Below are 18111 nucleotides of genomic sequence, written 5' to 3'. Positions count from 1 at the left end.
AGACTCTGTGGCTGTTCCTGGAAACGGAACAGCTCTGGTTTACACACACAGGCATCATCTCGCTTCAAAGTCAGTTCAACATGGTCAGCCGGTGAGTAATGGAACTTTTCACTCTCTCAAACTGCTCAGATTGTACAGTGATTTCTGGTGGTGGAAAACACTCTTAATTCATTGTAAATGTTGAATTTTAGATATTTTTCTTTTTAAAGTTAATGCTTGCTTATTCATTTGTTTCCTTTTTAATATAATAATTATATATAATTTGAAAAAATGCCTCAAGAATGAGTATATTTGTCAGTTTAGTTGTTTTGATTTCTTTTTCATGTCACCTCATTATGCTAAAAATGTGGACATCTGTTTTCATTCAGTCTTGAACACCCAGCCGGTGGCTATAAAAAAATCTTTGAGTCATGTGAAGAGTTATCTGAGCCAATTCCTGCTCTTGTCTCAGGTTTGTATGCTTATAATAATCTAAATCAAGCATTTTCAATTGTTCATACTTTTTACTTCGTATTTTCTCTATGCTTTCATAGAAGGGGAAAATGCTGCTTCAACTGTGGTTAATGTAAACGCCTCATACCCTTTGATATGGGAGCTGTTTTATAGACATTCGTGGGCTGAAGAATTTGTTTGGTTAAAGTGAACCTTCTCTCACTCCCTGCAGGCAAAATCCCTGTATGGCTTACTGGCAGTCTGCTCCGCATGGGCCCTGGGCTCTTTGAGATTGGAAATGAACCTTTTTACCACCTTTTTGATGGCCAGGCTCTCATACACAAGTTTGACCTGAAGGATGGATGTGTCACTTATCACCGCAAGTAAGAGACTCTGTTTATTGTGCAGTAATGCCCAAAATAAAGTGCAACCTAAATTTAGTTTGACCACCTAAATATTTTGCAATGATGGTAACCCTTTATTTTAGACATTCTCCTAACTATAAGTATCTTTGCAACTAGCAGTCATTAGAGAATTAGTAATTTGTCTGCTTAATATCTGCCAACTCTTTATTTTGATGGTCCCTAACAGACATTCAAGTGACTATAAGTAACTTTGCAAGTACATGTCAATTTATTCTTCTAACCCAAACCATAACCTAATGATAGTTAGTAGAATGTCTAAAGTGAACTATTGAAATAAGGTGTAACCCAATAATTTACTGAGTTGAAATGCATCATATGCTGGACTGATATGTTTTGTAAAAAGTGGTTTATACAATAAAGAACTGAGATTTTACTTAAAGGGTTATTTCACCCAAAAATGTCATGTTGTCCACACCCGTAAGATCTTCATTCATCTTCGGAACACAAATTAAGATATTTTTGATAAAATCCGATGGCTCAGTGAGGCCTGCATTGACAGCAAGACAATGAACACTTTCAATGCCCAGAAAGCTACTAAATACATATTTAAAACAGTGCATGTGACTACAGTGGTTCAACCTTAATGTTATGAAGCGACGTGAGTAATTAATGACAGAATTTCCATTTTTGGGTGAACTAACCCTTTAAAACGCATATTAACTGGCATCTTGAATTTCAGGTTTATCAGAACTGATGCTTATGTGAGAGCCATGACGGAGAAGAGGGTGGTGATCACAGAGTTTGGCACCGCTGCGTATCCAGATCCATGCAAAAACATATTTTCCAGGTCTGGAAAGTATTTTCTGTTCAATTTAAATTGGGAATATAATAATAATGCCATACAAATATTTACTCTCAGTGCATGCACTTTTGGTATAGGTTTTTCACTTACTTTCAAGGCATTGAGGTGACGGACAACTGCCTTGTCAATATCTACCCCATCGGTGAGGACTTCTATGCCTGCACGGAAACCAACTACATAACTAAAGTTGATCCCGATACCCTCGAAACGATAAAAAAGGTAGGCTTTTGGGTTTATATACACTTTATATTTATGATCCCCTTTAGACTATAAAGGTGCTGGTCATATAATTAGAATATCGTGAAAAAGTTCGTTTTTCTTTTTTATTGTAAATTATTTTTTAAAATGAAACTTTCATATATTCTAGATTCCCTACACGTAAAGTAAAACATTTCAAAAGTTTTTTATTTTGATGATTAGAGCGTACAGCTCATGAAAGTCCAAAATCCAGTATCTCAAAATATTAGAATATTTCCTAAGATCAATCAAAAAATGGATTTTCAAAACAGAAAAGTTCAAGTTCTTTAAAGTATGTTCATTTGTTCACTCAATGCTTGGTCGGCAGCACATATTACAGCAAATGACTTGCTCCTAGCACAAATTACAGCATCAGTGAAGTGTGGCATGGAAGTGATCAGCCTGTGGCACTGCTGAGGCACTATTGAGCCTTCAGATCATCTGTATATTGTTGGATCGACTGTTTCTCATCTTTCTCTTGAAAATATCCCATAGATTCAGGTCAGGCATGTTGGCTGGCCAATAAAGCACAGTAATATCATGGTCAGCAAACCACTTGGAAGTGTTTTTGCACTGTGGGCAGGTGCTAAAGTCCTGCTGGAAAAGGAAATCAGCATCTCCATAAAGCTTGCCAGCAGATGGAAGCATAAAGTGCTCCAAAATCTCCTGGAAGATGGCTGCATTGACTTTCCACTTGATAAAACACAATGGACCAACACCAGTAGATGTCATGGCCCCCCAAATCATTACTAACTTCAGAAACTTCACACTAGACTTCAAGCAGCTTGGATTCTGTGCCTCTCCAGTCTTCCTTCAGACTCTGGGACCATGATTTCAACATGAAATGCAAAATGTACTTTTATCTGAAAAGAGGACTTTCGATCACTATTCACTGTCCAGTTCTTTTTCTCCTTAGCCCAGGTAAGATGCTTCTGATGTTGTTTCTGTTTCAGAAGTGGCTTGGTAGTCCTTTTCCTGAAGATGTGTGGTGACTCTTGATGCGCTGACTCCGGCTTCATTCTACTCATCGTGAAGCTCTCCCAAGTGTTTGAATTGGCTTTACTTGACAGTATTCTCAAGCTTGTGGTCATCCCTGTTGCTTGTGCACCTTTGCCTACCCAATTTCTTCCTTCTAGTCAACTTTGCATTTAATATGCTTTGATACATCACTCTGTAAACAGCCACCACATTCAGTAATGACCATCTGTGACTTACTCTCTTTGTGGAGGGTGTCAATGATTGTCTCCTGGACCATTGCCAAGTCAGCAGTCTTCCCCTTTAGTGTGGTTTCAAAGAACAAGAGATACCCGGGATTTATACTGTAGGGATGGTCATTTAATGAAACTCAAATGTAAATATTCTAATATTTTGAGATACTGGATTTTGGAATTTCATTAGCTGTACGCTCTAATCAACAAATTAAAAAAAATTAAAAAAAAACTTTTGAAATGTTTTACTTTACATGTAGGGAATCTAGTATAAATGAAAGTTGCATTTTTTTAAATAATGTACAATAAAAAATTTAATTTTTCACGATATTCTAATTATATGACCAGCACCTGTAAGTAACGTTGCACCAACATGTCAAGTAACTGATTAGACTATTAGTTGATTATTAGTAGACTATTACGCATAGGGTTAGTAGATTAAAGGATTAAGGTTAGTAGAATAAGTTCCCATGTATTTGCAAAGTTACTCATAGTCAATAGAATATCTGTTTGGGGGACCATCAAAATAAAGTGACATGTAAGTTGACATGTAGGTGCAACATTACTTATAGCCAACAGAATGTCTAAAGGGGACCATTTTGTTCTGTTGCCTAGTTTTGAGCCCATTAACTAAAGTATAAATCCTTTACCATCTCTACTTACCCATAGGTGGACCTCTGCAATTATCTCTCAGTCAATGGTGTGACTGCACATCCACATACTGAACCAGACGGTACTGTATATAACATTGGAAACTGCTTTGGGAAGAACATGTCGCTGGCCTACAACATTGTCAAGATCCCTCCACCACAAGAAGGTTGGTATAATGCTTTGTTGGCTTAAAAAGATCTTATTAATGCATTATGAGGAGGTGTTTGACTTTTTTATTATTTGTTTAATCAGATAAATCCGATCCAATTGAGAAGTCAACGGTTTTGGTACAGTTTCCAAGCAGTGAGAGGTTCAAACCATCCTACGTCCATAGGTTGGTAATATAATATAATATAATATAATATAATAACTAATATAATAACTAATATAATAATATATATTATACAGTTTTGGCATGACGGAGAACTACTTTGTGTTTGTTGAGACTCCGGTGAAGATCAATCTGCTGAAATTTTTGACTTCTTGGAGCATCAGAGGGACAAATTACATGGACTGCTTTGAGTCAAATGACAGAATGGGTGTAAGTCCGAGCTCACTGGCATTATATTCTCTTCGAATGGTTAATCATACATTTGGGAAACAAAAACAACAAAAATGCTCTAGGTATTTTGTACATTGCCTCATTCTCTTTATTTGGTTGCATTCCCAGACATGGTTTCATCTGGCAACCAAGAATCCTGGAGAGTACATCAACCACAAATTCAGAACATCTGCCTTTAATGTTTTCCATCACATTAACTGTTTTGAGGACCAAGGGTTTATTGTTGTTGACCTGTGCACTTGGAAAGGGTATGATTACTTGTTTTTTATATTTATTGAAGCTTTAGCTAACATCTCAAAATGCCCTAATAAAATATAGCAATGAAACAAAAAACACTTTGTACATGCATTTGACAATGGCAGTAAACTTGGCCAGAGGAGAGAAAATGTGAGACAATGGTGATCATCTGTGGTCCCCTTCCTTTGATTGACAGGCATGACTTTGTGTATAATTATCTATATTTGGCAAACATGAGGCAAAACTGGGAGGACGTCAAAAAAGCAGCCATGAGAGCTCCACAGCCAGAGGTGCGGAGATACGTGCTTCCTCTGGACATCCACAGGGTAAGAGATATCATTGTAATTTTACTATCTTTGAGATACTGTTATAATTGTATTAATGTTTGAATTAGTTCTTATTTTTATGTTTTCCATTTTCACTGGTTTTAGTCATTTTGGTGTGTTTTTTTAGTTTTTATTCATTTTGATTTCAGTTTTAGTTGTAGTCAATTTAGTACAAGTTAAACTATATGAAAATGAGAAATGTTTCCTTAGCAACTAGATGAAATAAAATTATTATAAATAGGTTTTTTAAAATATAAAGTTATTGTATATTTTATATCAAGTAACAATATTTTGTATGTTGTTTTTAGTTAACAATATTTAATAACTGGATATCATGATCCTACTTCACCTCAGGAGTAAATAGATTTACTTCTGTTTATTTCTTGATCTTTTGTCTTTCCAATCCAAAAATGCATTCTTTTATTTTAACAGTCTTTTAATTATTTTATTCCTTTGTTTTTTGCAGGAAGAGCAGGGGAAGAATTTGGTTTCTCTTCCATACACCACAGCTACTGCTGTCATGTGCAGTGATGGAAGCGTTTGGCTCGAACCTGAGGTTCTTTTCTCTGGACCGCGTCAGGGTAAATATTCAACACCAAATGTCACAAGTAATCCCTTAACTGGCATTTTCCAACTTTGGTGTCCAATTATTTTAATAATGCTGTGAAATCGATTAATCATAATAAATAGCATCTAATATATATATATATATATATATATATATATATATATATATATATATATATATATATATATATATATATATATATATATATGTATACATTAATGTATATGTGTGTGTGTGTGTGTGTGTGTGTGTGTATGTATATATATATATATATATATATATATATATGTGTGTATATATATATATATATATATATATATGTGTATATATATATATATGTGTATATATATATATATATATATATATGTGTATATATATATATATATATATATATGTGTATATATATATATATATATATATATGTGTATATATATATATATGTGTATATATATATATATATATATATATATATATGTGTATATATATATATATATATATATGTGTATATATATGTGTATATGTGTATATATATATATATATATATATATATGTGTATATATGTATATATATATATATATATATGTATATATATGTGTGTGTGTGTGTGTATACATAAATAGAGAAGCTACGGTGGCCGTCTGGCTGACACAAGTCAAAGATGTTGTCGTCTGAGACAGCAGAGAGCACATTAGTCAGTCAAGCAATTCTAGCTTCTAATAAACCAGATGACGACTACTACTACTACTACTAAGTGCATATTCAACGTAGTGATGATGCAAGTTGCAAGTTTAGAGGAAGAACAACATAGTGACTAAACGCGCTCTGTAGAGCATTTGTCCATTTAGGGCTGCTGTAGAAACATGCCGGCGCAAAATGACGACTTGACATGGAGGTGTATGTAGATAGAAATGGCTCATTCTAAAGTAATAAAAACACAACGTTTCATTATGTAAGGTCTTTATACACCACCGAAAACATAGTTATGTATATTATATTGCATTTCTGTCAATAGATCCTCCCAAATTTTACACATTTCACCTTTAAATATTTAAACATAGATATTAATAAAATATAAATAATTATCAAAAAAATGAATAAAAAAATAGATTCAAAGCATTTTCCCTCTGCATTCTTTTTGTGTTTCAGCTTTTGAGTTTCCTCAGATCAACTACAGCAAATACTCTGGAAAAAATTACACATTTGCTTATGGACTCGGGCTAAACCACTTCATTCCAGACCGGGTGGGTTTGACATGATACAGAAAACATTTTTCATGTCAACGTTTGATCCATGTGTGATTTATTGTGTTTTTGTGGGGTTTTAGATTTGCAAGCTGAATGTGAAAAGCAAAGAAACATGGATATGGCAGGAGCCAGATGCCTATCCGTCTGAAGCACTGTTTGTGCAAAGCCCTGATGCTAAAGATGAAGATGATGGTATTCCTAATCTGGACCTAATCAAACATATTTCAGATCTGTTCATTCTCTTGAAATAAATAAGTCTTTCTTCTGCTTTTCTCAGGTGTTCTTCTGAGTATTGTAGTGAAACCAGGAGTTTCCCAGAGGCCAGCGTTCCTCCTCATACTCAATGCCACTGACCTGACAGAAATAGCACGTGCAGAGGTTGATGTCATCATTCCTGTCACTCTCCATGGCATGTACAAACCATAAACAGGACTTTGTATGTCGGTAAACAGACCTTTTTTTTTTTTTTTTTGTCTTATGTAATATAATTTAATGTTATTGTTGCAATTATTGCTATTTTACACATTTTAAACATTATTGCTATTTTAATTAGGCCAGTTATATGACCTGATATGCTCATAATGCTACAGTTGTTTGATAATGTGTACTGTAAGAATCAACTTGTGAGACTTTTGTTTGTTTCAAAAATATACTTTCTACTTCATTTATTTATTCACAAGTAAATTTCCATATTGTACACATTTGTTTATTTTACATCAGCCAGAAAATAACAACAATAAGGCACTGCTTCTGATGGCAAGTTACAAGGAAATTGTCTTTATAATAAAGATGTGTGTTAGTTTATTACTTTAATAAAGACCTTATACAAGTTTAAAAATTCCACTTTCTGGTAGTGTTACATTCGGAGAAAGGGAGTCCTCATCTTCTCTCTGGACAATTGATACTCTTGTTGCTTAATGATTTTCAGACACTTGCTCAAAACCTAACAAAAGTAAACAAAAGTATATATTTTATAAAGCTTTTATTTTCAAACTCAAGAGTCCAATACATATTTTGAAGAAAATCCAATTGTTTTATATTATATAACTATGAACTATTTAACAAAGTTTTAAGTCAACAAAGAAAAGTATTTGGGCAGTTAAACCACACTTAAAGTCACAACTTTACATCAAAACAGACAACTATGTTTTATGGACTACTGCGGTTTGTATTATAAATGATTTATTATAAATTACTTCTTGCAGTGTCATCTTCTCTTCTCTGGCTGAATCCCAAAAGGCACACTTCTATGCACTTTCGGCCTAGTCGACTTACAATGGCTGCCATGTGCGTGTGTCCATTAAGTCCATGAGAACGCAGGGTGTCTCATTTATCATTTTCAATTTCCGATAGACAAAATCAAGCCCCGCCTTACATTTTTTCTTGTTCATGAAGCAGTTTGACTCGGATATACGTCACAATTGGGAAGAAAAGACTATCGAAAATTCTGCTTCTTTGCATTAGATTACAAAATATCAAAACAAGTGGCATTTATTTTAAAGAAATATTTTGGTTTATTATAAAAAGTATTAACTAAGAGCACTAGTTTTGCCTTTTTAATATGGAATCTTGTTTCCACCACTAAATAAAAAAATAAAAAATGGTAATCGTGACTTTTTATTTCACAATTATGACTTTTTTCTCAGGATTGCAAGATTTAAACTCACAATTGCGAGTTATGAAGTCAGAATTGCGTGTTATAAAGTAAGAATTGTGTTATAAACTCGCAATTCAGACTTTTTTTCTTCGCAGTTCTGACTTTGTATCTCACAATTCTGACTTTTTAACTCGCAGTTCTGAGAAAAAAAGTCAATTGTGAGATCTAAACTCGCAATTGCAAGAAAAAAAGTCAAAAATGTGAGGTAAAAAGTTGCAATTACCTTTTTTATTTTTAATTTCATGGCTGAAACAAGCTTCCATACTTTAAGGTATCTGATGCTGTAGCACTTGAGTTTACTTCTGTGACTCCACTGAAAACCTCAACAGCTGCTTTTCATTAAGGCCATCCCGTGAAAGTAAGGATTCATGTCTGTGCTTTTTGGTCTATAATTTGTAAAAGTAAAAATTATGTGAACCAGATAGAAATCAGATCAAATGAATTTGCTTTCTCTTTTCTTTTACCTTTCTGGTGTCTTGAGGTAGAATAACACCATCATCCCACAGTCTGCCGGTTGAAAAGAATGCTGAACTCTCTTCCTCCAACCTTTACAGAGACATAAAAATATATATATATTTTTTATATATATATATACACATTTAAAACAGCAAGTTATGGGTATCCTGTTACATTGGCTCTTACATCTCATTAATCTGTGTGATTTCCTCTTCAGTCTGCACAAATGCCTCTGAGTGGCCTGGAGCCAAAATTGACACTCTTGCATTAGGCCACAGGAACAGGAAGTTAGGGTCAAAAGCCCTTCCGCACTAAAAAAAAAAAAAAATGTTCAGAAAGATTTTAAACGACTCAAACAGTCTTTAATACACATTAAAATTATGGATTTACACACTGACCATAGCATAGCTGTCGCCTCCATGACATCCTCCAATAACCACCGTAATTTTTGGAACAGAAGCACAAGCCACAGCAGACATCATGGAACCCTGAGCCTTCAGTCTGTTAGTGTTGGACTCTGCCTAAGAGAGATGGGAAAAAGAAAGATAGGTTTTGAGGAATGAAGTGAGGGAGAGAAAAGAGAGCAAGTAACAAAGTAAAACAAGATGGCATGTGAGCAGGGCCAGATACCATTCCATTAAAAAAAAAAAATCATTGTACCAAAATGGAAAGTGCCCCTATTATGCTATTTTAAAGGTTCCTGAATTTGTTTTGGAAGTCTCCTACAATAGGTTTACATGCATCAAACATTAATTTTCTTATTATACACATTTCAGCATCACCTCATTTCTCAGTGTGTCTCTCTAAACCCTGCTTCCAAGATTTGTCAGATGACCCAATCTGTTCTGATTGGTCTACCGCTTACAGCTCATGTCAGAAACAAAACACCCATTACCATATCTGGTATTAGCTCCGAGGGCTTCCTCAGCACTTTTATACACCGTGATATGAACAGAAATGATGGCATCAGTTTAACAGTATCAGTTCTCATCCTCTTGCAAAGTGAGTTTGCTTGCGCAGCACAGAAAATGGTGTCATCTTGATATGTCCAAAATACAAACCCATAGGTTGGCATTATGCAAATTTGTTTCAAACCTATGTAGGTTTGTGCAGGAATTACTGAAGACTCATTTCAGGCAGTTCAGAATCAGTTGTTCTTTTGGGAGACAATAACTCCATTTATCACGCACTTTGATCGTTGAAACTTTGCAGGCCTTTTACATTCACAAACAGCTATATTACACACTACAAACAAAAACAATCAGATATTACAAAGGTAATATCGGAACAAGGATAATAGAGGCACTTTTAAATGAAATTACAAGTAATTTGACTTCTATTTTAAAGAATCTGATGGAAAGTCTGCATATAAATGTCTTCTGATGCACCTTGGTTTGTGAGAGTGTGTGTGCAGGTTCTGGAGCCGTGTTCTGCAGGAAGATGAGAGGAATGTCCCTCTGGTCACACAGCTGAACAAAGTGACTGCCTTTCAGGGAAGCTTCATACGTCAGCTCTCCATTATTTGCCACAATTCCAATCTGATGTCTAAAGATTGAGGGGAAAAATATTTTTACATCTTCTCAAGAAAATGTAACTGAAAACCTGACAGACACTTTGATAATAATGTTCTGGGTGGTTGACAGGGCATTGCTATGTGGTTGCTAAGCTGTTGGCAGTGATTTTTAGCATGTAGCGATGCAGTCTTCTGGGTGGCTGTTAACTGATTGAAGTGTAAAAAGCCTTCATGATATTCTGGCCCCAAGATGTGGCTCATTCAATGTATTTTTTCACTTGCTTTATTGTCCACTGGGTGAAAATCTTATGTCTGATGGCTTAAAAAAAACTCTCCTCAACAGGCCACACAATTCATACCCGTAGCACAAACAATGTGGTAAACTGAAGTATGAGAAATAAATACAGTGTTGATTGCTATGGCAAGCACTGCTGATTAGGTAAAGGTGAAAAAAAAGTTGCACTTTACAATAAGGTCTCATTTGTTAAAATTAGTTTATGTATTCACTAACATGAAAAAACAAACCATACATTTGTTACAGTATTTATTAATCTTTGTTAATGTTAGTTAATAAAAAACAGTCATTCATTGTTCATGTTAGTTCACACTGCATTAACTAATGCAACAAATACAACTTTTGATTTGAATAATGTAATAATGTATTAGTAACTGTTGGTATTAACATTAACTTAGTAAGCTAATGAAACTTTATTGTAAAGTGTTGCCGTAAAAATTAAATAAAACGTAACAGAAGTAACATCAGTTCAAAAATACAGTACTTTTTTTCTTTCTGAGCATCTCTGACGTATGTTTATCCTTTTGGTAGGGGTTAGGGTTTCACATTCATTCACATAGTTTCACTTTTCCATGGCAACAAAACAGCTCTCAGAGGCGCTCTTTGTTTGATCAAATAAAGAATCTTGAGGAGGCTCCCCATGATCTGAAATTTCAGTAGAAACAGATTCCTTTTCTTAATCTACATCCTGCTCAGATCGGATTGGTCCAATAAATCTATTTTTCAAGTTAACAGGGTTAACTGTTTTATCTTTACATTCACTTTACTACCACGTTACTGTCAAGCAGTGTGCTGATTGGTTTAGGTGACCTAGAAACAAGTTAATGTTTTGTTTTAATACTGGGATATAATGATGCATTTTGATGACATTTTACATGACATCTAAGACATTTAACATGCCACTTACTCAATATTCAAAACATCTAACATTATATATATATATAAAAAATGTAACTACCATTACCCTTCAATTCTGGCAAACCCAGTGAGGAGGGTGGTACCGTAACGGGCCTTGAACTCCTGAAACCGACTACCATCGGTCAGGCGACTCACTATCTAAACAGAGTGTAATGAAAACAAATGAGTGAACACCCACACAAACCATGTGTAATGTCAGCATGTACGGTGTAAGTCTAAAACTATGCATGTGCATGGATGCTTACCAGTCTGACATCCATGCTGTGATTGTAGCAACGAGGTGCAAGGCCCATGAGATCATCCGTGCTGTACAGGGGCTCCTCAGCCGGAGTGTCGTCTTCCTCTGGGAGCTCATAGTTTAGGGTGGAGATGATGTTTCTGGTATGCTCATATGCCTCATTCTCTGTTGTGGCAAAATGGTCCACACAGCCGCTCACTCTGGTGATGTAAGCAAGGAGGAAAGAAATTCACAATAAAAAATAGATGCAATGTCTTCATCAGCGAAGCATTTACATTTAAATTATAGATGCAATATTCATATTAAAATCAATTATATTAATTATTTTGTAAATAAAAAATTATTTCATTTTAGTAATATTATGGTCAATATTATATTAATTATACTATATTACACTCAGCTGAGCAAAACTATTCAGGGTACATTTATAATATTGTTAATATGCATTTACAAAGTTAGTATCATGTTCAATTATTATATAACATTAATTATATATATATATATATATATATATATATATATATATATATATATATATATATATATATATATATATATATATATATATATATATATATATATATATATATATATAAATTATCTTATTAAAGGGCTGTAATTACTTTGTACTTATATTATATTACTATATTATAATTATATATACTATATTGTATTATTTAATTATAAATAAAACATGTTTCATTTTATTAATATTACATTGTATTACATTATATTAACAGCTGAGCATGTATACAGGATGCATTTACAATATTAGTTTTATGTCAAATTATTATAATATTTTATTTATAATTTTCTTATTACAGGGATGCATTCTTTGTTTTTCATTGTATTAATATTATGGTCAATATTATATTACCAGCTGAGCAAAACTATGCAGGGTGCATTTATAATACTGTTAATATGCATTTACAATATTAGTATTATGTTCAATTATTATATTATATGAATAATATTTTATTTATATATTTGTATTGTTAGAGGGATGCAATTTGAATTTCATTTATATTATATAAATATATATATTGATATTAAAACATTATTATCAGCTAAGGATATGTATGCAGGATGCATTTATAATATTCTTAAAATGCTTTTATAATATTAGTTTTATGTTCAATTATCATATTATATTAAATTACATTATATTCATTTACAATTTTCTTCTTTTTAGACGGAATTACTTTGTATTTCATTTTATTAATTTCATGGTCAATATTATATTATATTTTATTATTGGAGATTTGCAATTGCTGTACATGTTTGAACACTCTATTCTGCTTTAACAATCTGACAATCGATGAGGCAAAGCTGGATGTCTGTCTGTAAAGCATCACATATTAATCAATACTCATCAATCAATAACACGGTTATGGAATTACACGGATTTGGGAACCACTGCTCTGGAGATCAACATGCAAGAATGCCATCAAACGATGGAAACAGCATACTCTGAGTGTAGCCTGGCTCCTCCCAGGTCTTCTGGAGAAACCTCCTCCCCGGTGGCAGCCTTCACCAAGGGTGGACCCCCTAAAAATATTGTTCCTATCCTGTGGACAATCACCGCCTCCTCAGACATAGTGGGGACATAAGCACCACCAGCTGTGCATGACCCACACACTACTGACACCTAGGGGTCAAGACATCACATTGCATCAGATCAAATATTCAGCATTACACATGTATATTCTAAAATATTTTTCATGACTATTTTAATACCTGAGGGATCTTCATTGCTGACATAACTGCTTCATTGTAAAACGTGCGTCCACCATGGTTTTTATCAGGAAAGATCTCTGACTATTGAAAAAGAAATTGTATAACCAATTGTATAACCATTAAAAAAAGTGAGTGAAAGAAACAAAAAAAGATTTCAGAGATCATCATGGCAATAAATGTAAGTTACCTGAAGAGGCAGAAATGCACCACCACTGTCCACCAAGTAAACGAAAGGCAAACGATTCTGCATAGCCACAACTTGCGCCCTGAGCTGCTTTTTAACTGTGATGGGATACGCTGTACCTCCTTTCACAGTGGCGTCATTAGCACAGAACATGCACCAAAGTCCATTAATTTTACCAATTCCTGTGGAGAAAAAAACCCAAACACTGTTACTAAAGAAGCAGGTTGAGAGGAATACCTATGCTCAAATATTTTAATATCAATTAATGTCTAATAAGTGCAATAATATTATGTCTAACAAAAATACAGAACAATAAATAAATGATTGGAAGCTGGTGCACAGTACAACAAACATTTGAAAAAAAGAGAAAAATGCCACACTTGATTTGGTTTTATTTACTATTTAAAGGTGCTAGAGGATCTTTTCGTCGAAACCAAAGACTGTTAGTGAGTTTTTGAAATGAGCGTATGCGTAAGAACAGCCCCCCTCCTTCACAGCTCATTTCAAAGGAACACCTCCCAAAACTTGTGCACGAGTATTGGAACATGAGTATTTACCACCGGCATTCGCTGTGTCGTGTTAGTGGATTCATTATGTCGGACTCACCGCAGGTAACTCATAATCTGCAGTTGTTACTCCTGACAAAAACATTGCATGCGGCGCCTGTAGAGTGTGGAAAGTTACTGGAGCGCGCACGTCTCGCACGTCTCTCACAAGGAACGTCATGGCAGTGATTGACAAGCCAGAGGGCCAATCCGTGCACGTCTCTCACAAGGAACGTAATGGCAGTGATTGACAAGCCAGAGGACCAATCGTTTATGCGATGATCGCGTAAACGATTGGCTGATGTTTTTAAGGCCCAACCTCGTGCACAGATGATGTATATTAATATTATTCCTTTCGGTGCACCTAATAAATAGTCTTTTATCAGTTAGTAAAGACAGTTTCACGTAATATTGCAAAAATGTTAAACATCCTCTGTAGCACCTTTAATGATTATTAACAATATGTATTTATTTTGATAGCAAATTTTATATCATGCAACGTTCATTTAAATGACAAAATTCAAAAGCTTCAAAAAGAAGCATGATTTTCTCTGTTCAATTTCTAATAAAAATTTATATTTATTTATTTTATGGTATTAATTTATTTTTATAAACCATAATTCATAAAAAAAAAATTCTCTACATTTTGTAGTCTTGTACCTGTGAGACAGCCTGCAGCTGGAATGTCTCCATAGGGCAGACCAAGTCCAGCAAAAGGAGAAAGTTCTAAGTAATCTTCATCATCCAGCAGCATGCGGAGTCGGTCTCGTACCAGGACCTTTCGATTCCTCTGCGTATGCCGTGCTATGGCGTTTTCACCACCCCCCTTCATTACTTTTTCCTTGTGTTCAAGGTATCTGACGAAACAAGACATCATTATATGAGCCGAATATCACTTATGTGATCAATTTTATGATGAGGGAAATATTGTAATGTAAAGGTCAATTACAATAATCTTCAATGAATATGAACCAGATTTACTTTTGCTGACAGATCAGGCTGTTCCTGAGATTGGCTTCATATACATGTCTGTGAGATGGCTGAAATGTTCCATCTATAACTGGAAAGGCACTTGGCAGGCGTCTCCTGCGCGCAGTGGAGCTCATACAGCGGTGTGATGCTGCTGGCTGATGTGTCCTGTGTGTCAAGGGTTGCCACAGACTGCCTGAAACAGGTGAGTGTGTGCAGCGGTATACAGTGCAGCTGGAAAGCTGCCATGATGACTGTGGATTTGGAGAGAATGATGCTCTAGTGAGTTGTATGAGTTTATTCCCTTTTATATGAAAAGACCTGGTGAAATAAGAGAGATGCATGTTATTTATAGCTATCTGAAGAACGGTAAAGAAGACACCTTACGCTTGTTTATGACTCATTATTGTATTATGAATACAATAAACTTGGTATTTATCATAGCAGAAATTTAAGTGTTCCAAAGTTTTGTACACAAAAGAGGCTAAATCTATCTCTGGTGGCAAGGCGCAAGAAATATGAAATGACAGGTGTCATTGTTGAGCTGCAATATTAGAGACGACAATAAACCACACGAAATACTTAATCCCTGCACCAGTATAAACGTGTATAAATTCTAAATATGGTACTGTACAATATCATAAATAATGTATTTTAATAATACAGTTTAAGAAATTGTTCAAAGGAACACCTTTCACTTTGCATTGAACTTTTTTATTAAAACTATTCTTCAAGTACTTGCAGTTGTATTTTTCTTTTTAAGTGTGTCAAAGGTCGTTATGAGCTGACTGGGATTGTAAAAGCAAATAACTTTCTAAAACAGCACAAATTAGTTTACCTTGACATTTAGCAGATGATCTTACCTTAACATACAACAGTACATGATGAGACGAGAGGTAGAGGTCTAAAAAAATGATTTTTGTTATAGTGTAACGAGAAAACATGTCTGGAAGGAAACAAGCATAAAGGAACGTTTGTGTTTGCGATATAATGCAGAGATTACATAATGAAATAATGGCCACTAGAGCGCAGTATATACCAGTAAATGACTGTGGGCTATTCACAGACGGTAGTTTTCATCATACTATGACATACAGTAACAGTAGTAAGAGACATTCTACTAAATTATTATACTAAAACAATAAAACTATTCCGTTACTTGATTAAAATAAAGGTTAACGGTAATAATTTAGAATAGGCCTATAAAAAACTTACATTTACATTACTTAAATTTAATTTCAGCTAGTTGCCAAGGCAATGTTTCTTGTTTTCATTTCGTTTAACTTGATGTTAAAATAACTACAGCTAAAACTGAAATAAAAATGAATAGCTATATCACATATTTAAAAAAAAAAAAATGAAATAAAAATCACAACAAAATTACAAAAACTTTAGCTAAAATTACAATGGAAAACTAATTCAAAATATAAACAAAAAATAATATCTTACTGGTACAAAGGAGTTCCAAATTTGATTTTTATTACGAACCCTTCAATATTAAAGAAAATAGAATCCTAAATGTTTCTCGTCTATTTTATGCCACAAAATGTTGATGTTTCTAGTTCTTTATTATCATTCTTTATATGAAGAAGGTGATGTGATAACCATGCTTCAAGTAATGAATTTTCATTAAATATACACTACCATTCAAAAGTTTGGGATCGGTAAGATTTTTTATATTTCTAAAAGAAGTTTTTTCTGCTCACCAAGATTGCATTTAATTAAAAATACAGTAAAAACAGTAATATTGTGAAATATTATTACAATTTAAAATAACTGTTTTCTATTGGAATATAATATAAAATGTAATTTATTTCTGTGTTGGAAAAGCTGAATTTTCAGCATCATTTCTCCAGTCTTCAGTGTCCCATGATCCTTCAGAAATAATTTTAATATGATGATTTGCTGCTCAAGAAACATTTATTATTATTATCAATGTTAAAAACAGTTGTATACTTTTTTTCAGGATTCCTTGATGAATAGAAAGTCCAAAAGAACATTTATCTGAAATACAAAGCTTTTGTAACATTATACACTACCGTTTGGGGTAAGTAAGAATTTTTTTTTTTTTTTAGAAGAATTTAAAGAAATTTATATTTTTTTCAGCAAGGATGCATTAAATCAATCAAAAGTGACAGTAAAGACATTTAAAATGTAACAAAAGATTATGTTTCAAATAAATGCTGTTCTTTTGAACTTTCTATTCATCAAAGAATCCTGAAAAAAAATATTGTACACAATAAATGTTTCTTGAGCAGCAAATCATTAGAATGATTTCTGAAGGATCATGTGACACTGAAGACTGGAGTAATGATGCTGAAAATTCAGCTTTGCCAACACAAGAATAAATTACATATTCAAATATTTTCAAATAGAAAACAGTTATTTTAAACTGTAATAATATTTCACAATATTACTGATTTTACTGTATTTTTAATTAAATAAATGCAGCCTTGGTGAGCAGACGAAACTTCTTTTAAAAACATTAAAAATCTTACAGATGCCAAACTTTTGAACAATAGTGTATATATATATATATATATATATATATATATATATATATATATATTATTCTTAGACTTTCTATATATTATATATATATATTATTCTTAGACCTATGCTTTGACTTTCTAAAGGCTTTAAATGTCTGTATACAAATGAATAAACATATAAAAACATAAAATAAATTGTCTATATTGGTCTTAGTTTAAAAAGTATAGATAAAGATAGGCTAACAGTTTCATACATCCTAAAACTATACTAGACATTGACTAAATAGATTTTTTAAAACAAAGACTAACCACCTTTAACTATATATATATATATATATATATATATATATATATATATATATATATATATATATATATATATATATAGCTACCATGTAAAATAAAACATTTTTAG

At 33.3% G+C, this 18111-nt stretch overlaps 2 protein-coding genes across 3 annotated transcripts; one reads left to right on the top strand and one right to left on the bottom strand.

Annotated features, from left to right (window-relative positions):
• The first annotated feature begins 44 nt into the window (after window positions 1-44).
• Window positions 45-7136, top strand: LOC137026297 (retinal Mueller cells isomerohydrolase). Its single transcript, XM_067393582.1, has 14 exons — window positions 45-91; window positions 369-451; window positions 665-815; window positions 1537-1644; window positions 1737-1878; window positions 3774-3921; window positions 4008-4089; window positions 4164-4296; window positions 4426-4565; window positions 4751-4880; window positions 5347-5461; window positions 6595-6689; window positions 6773-6884; window positions 6970-7136. The coding sequence occupies exons 1-14, from the start codon at window positions 81-83 to the stop codon at window positions 7116-7118; spliced, it is 1599 nt and encodes a 532-aa protein (XP_067249683.1). The 5' UTR covers window positions 45-80; the 3' UTR covers window positions 7119-7136.
• A 72-nt stretch (window positions 7137-7208) lies between these two features.
• On the bottom strand, window positions 7209-16191 carry si:ch211-198n5.11 (methylcrotonoyl-coenzyme A carboxylase 2). 2 transcript variants are annotated; one of them, XM_067393580.1, is made up of 13 exons: window positions 16068-16191; window positions 15217-15525; window positions 14896-15092; window positions 13694-13872; window positions 13507-13587; window positions 13239-13417; window positions 11777-11969; window positions 11578-11669; window positions 10194-10350; window positions 9204-9326; window positions 8992-9116; window positions 8814-8895; window positions 7209-7635 (listed from the first exon to the last, which is right to left on the bottom strand). In XM_067393580.1, exons 1-13 carry the CDS (start codon window positions 16085-16087, stop codon window positions 7549-7551), a joined length of 1824 nt encoding a protein of 607 aa, XP_067249681.1. In that variant the 5' UTR covers window positions 16088-16191; the 3' UTR covers window positions 7209-7548. The 2 variants fall into 2 exon arrangements, with proteins under 2 accessions (XP_067249681.1, XP_067249682.1); XM_067393581.1 differs by having other exon boundaries at window positions 16043-16166.
• Window positions 16192-18111: the final 1920 nt, after the last annotated feature.

The sequence above is a fragment of the Chanodichthys erythropterus genome, chromosome 9 (genome assembly GCF_024489055.1).
Source record: "Chanodichthys erythropterus isolate Z2021 chromosome 9, ASM2448905v1, whole genome shotgun sequence".
In the NCBI taxonomy this organism is placed as follows: domain Eukaryota; kingdom Metazoa; phylum Chordata; class Actinopteri; order Cypriniformes; family Xenocyprididae; genus Chanodichthys; species Chanodichthys erythropterus.
This window is presented reverse-complemented; position numbering and strand designations above follow the sequence as displayed.

Bases quoted from the DNA above. Each gene is read 5' to 3' on its own strand.
- si:ch211-198n5.11 (XM_067393580.1), bottom strand. From the start codon at position 16,087: ATGTACTGTTGTATGTTAAG. The intron at 10,351-11,577 runs GTAATGGTAGTT...CTCAATCTTTAG, and splicing joins GGGTTTGCCAGAATTGAAGG to ACATCAGATTGGAATTGTGG. The intron at 8,896-8,991 runs GTAAGAGCCAAT...GTCTCTGTAAAG, and splicing joins ATCACACAGATTAATGAGAT to GTTGGAGGAAGAGAGTTCAG.
- LOC137026297 (XM_067393582.1), top strand. The intron at 816-1,536 runs GTAAGAGACTCT...CTTGAATTTCAG, and splicing joins TGTGTCACTTATCACCGCAA to GTTTATCAGAACTGATGCTT. The intron at 4,881-5,346 runs GTAAGAGATATC...TGTTTTTTGCAG, and splicing joins TTCCTCTGGACATCCACAGG to GAAGAGCAGGGGAAGAATTT.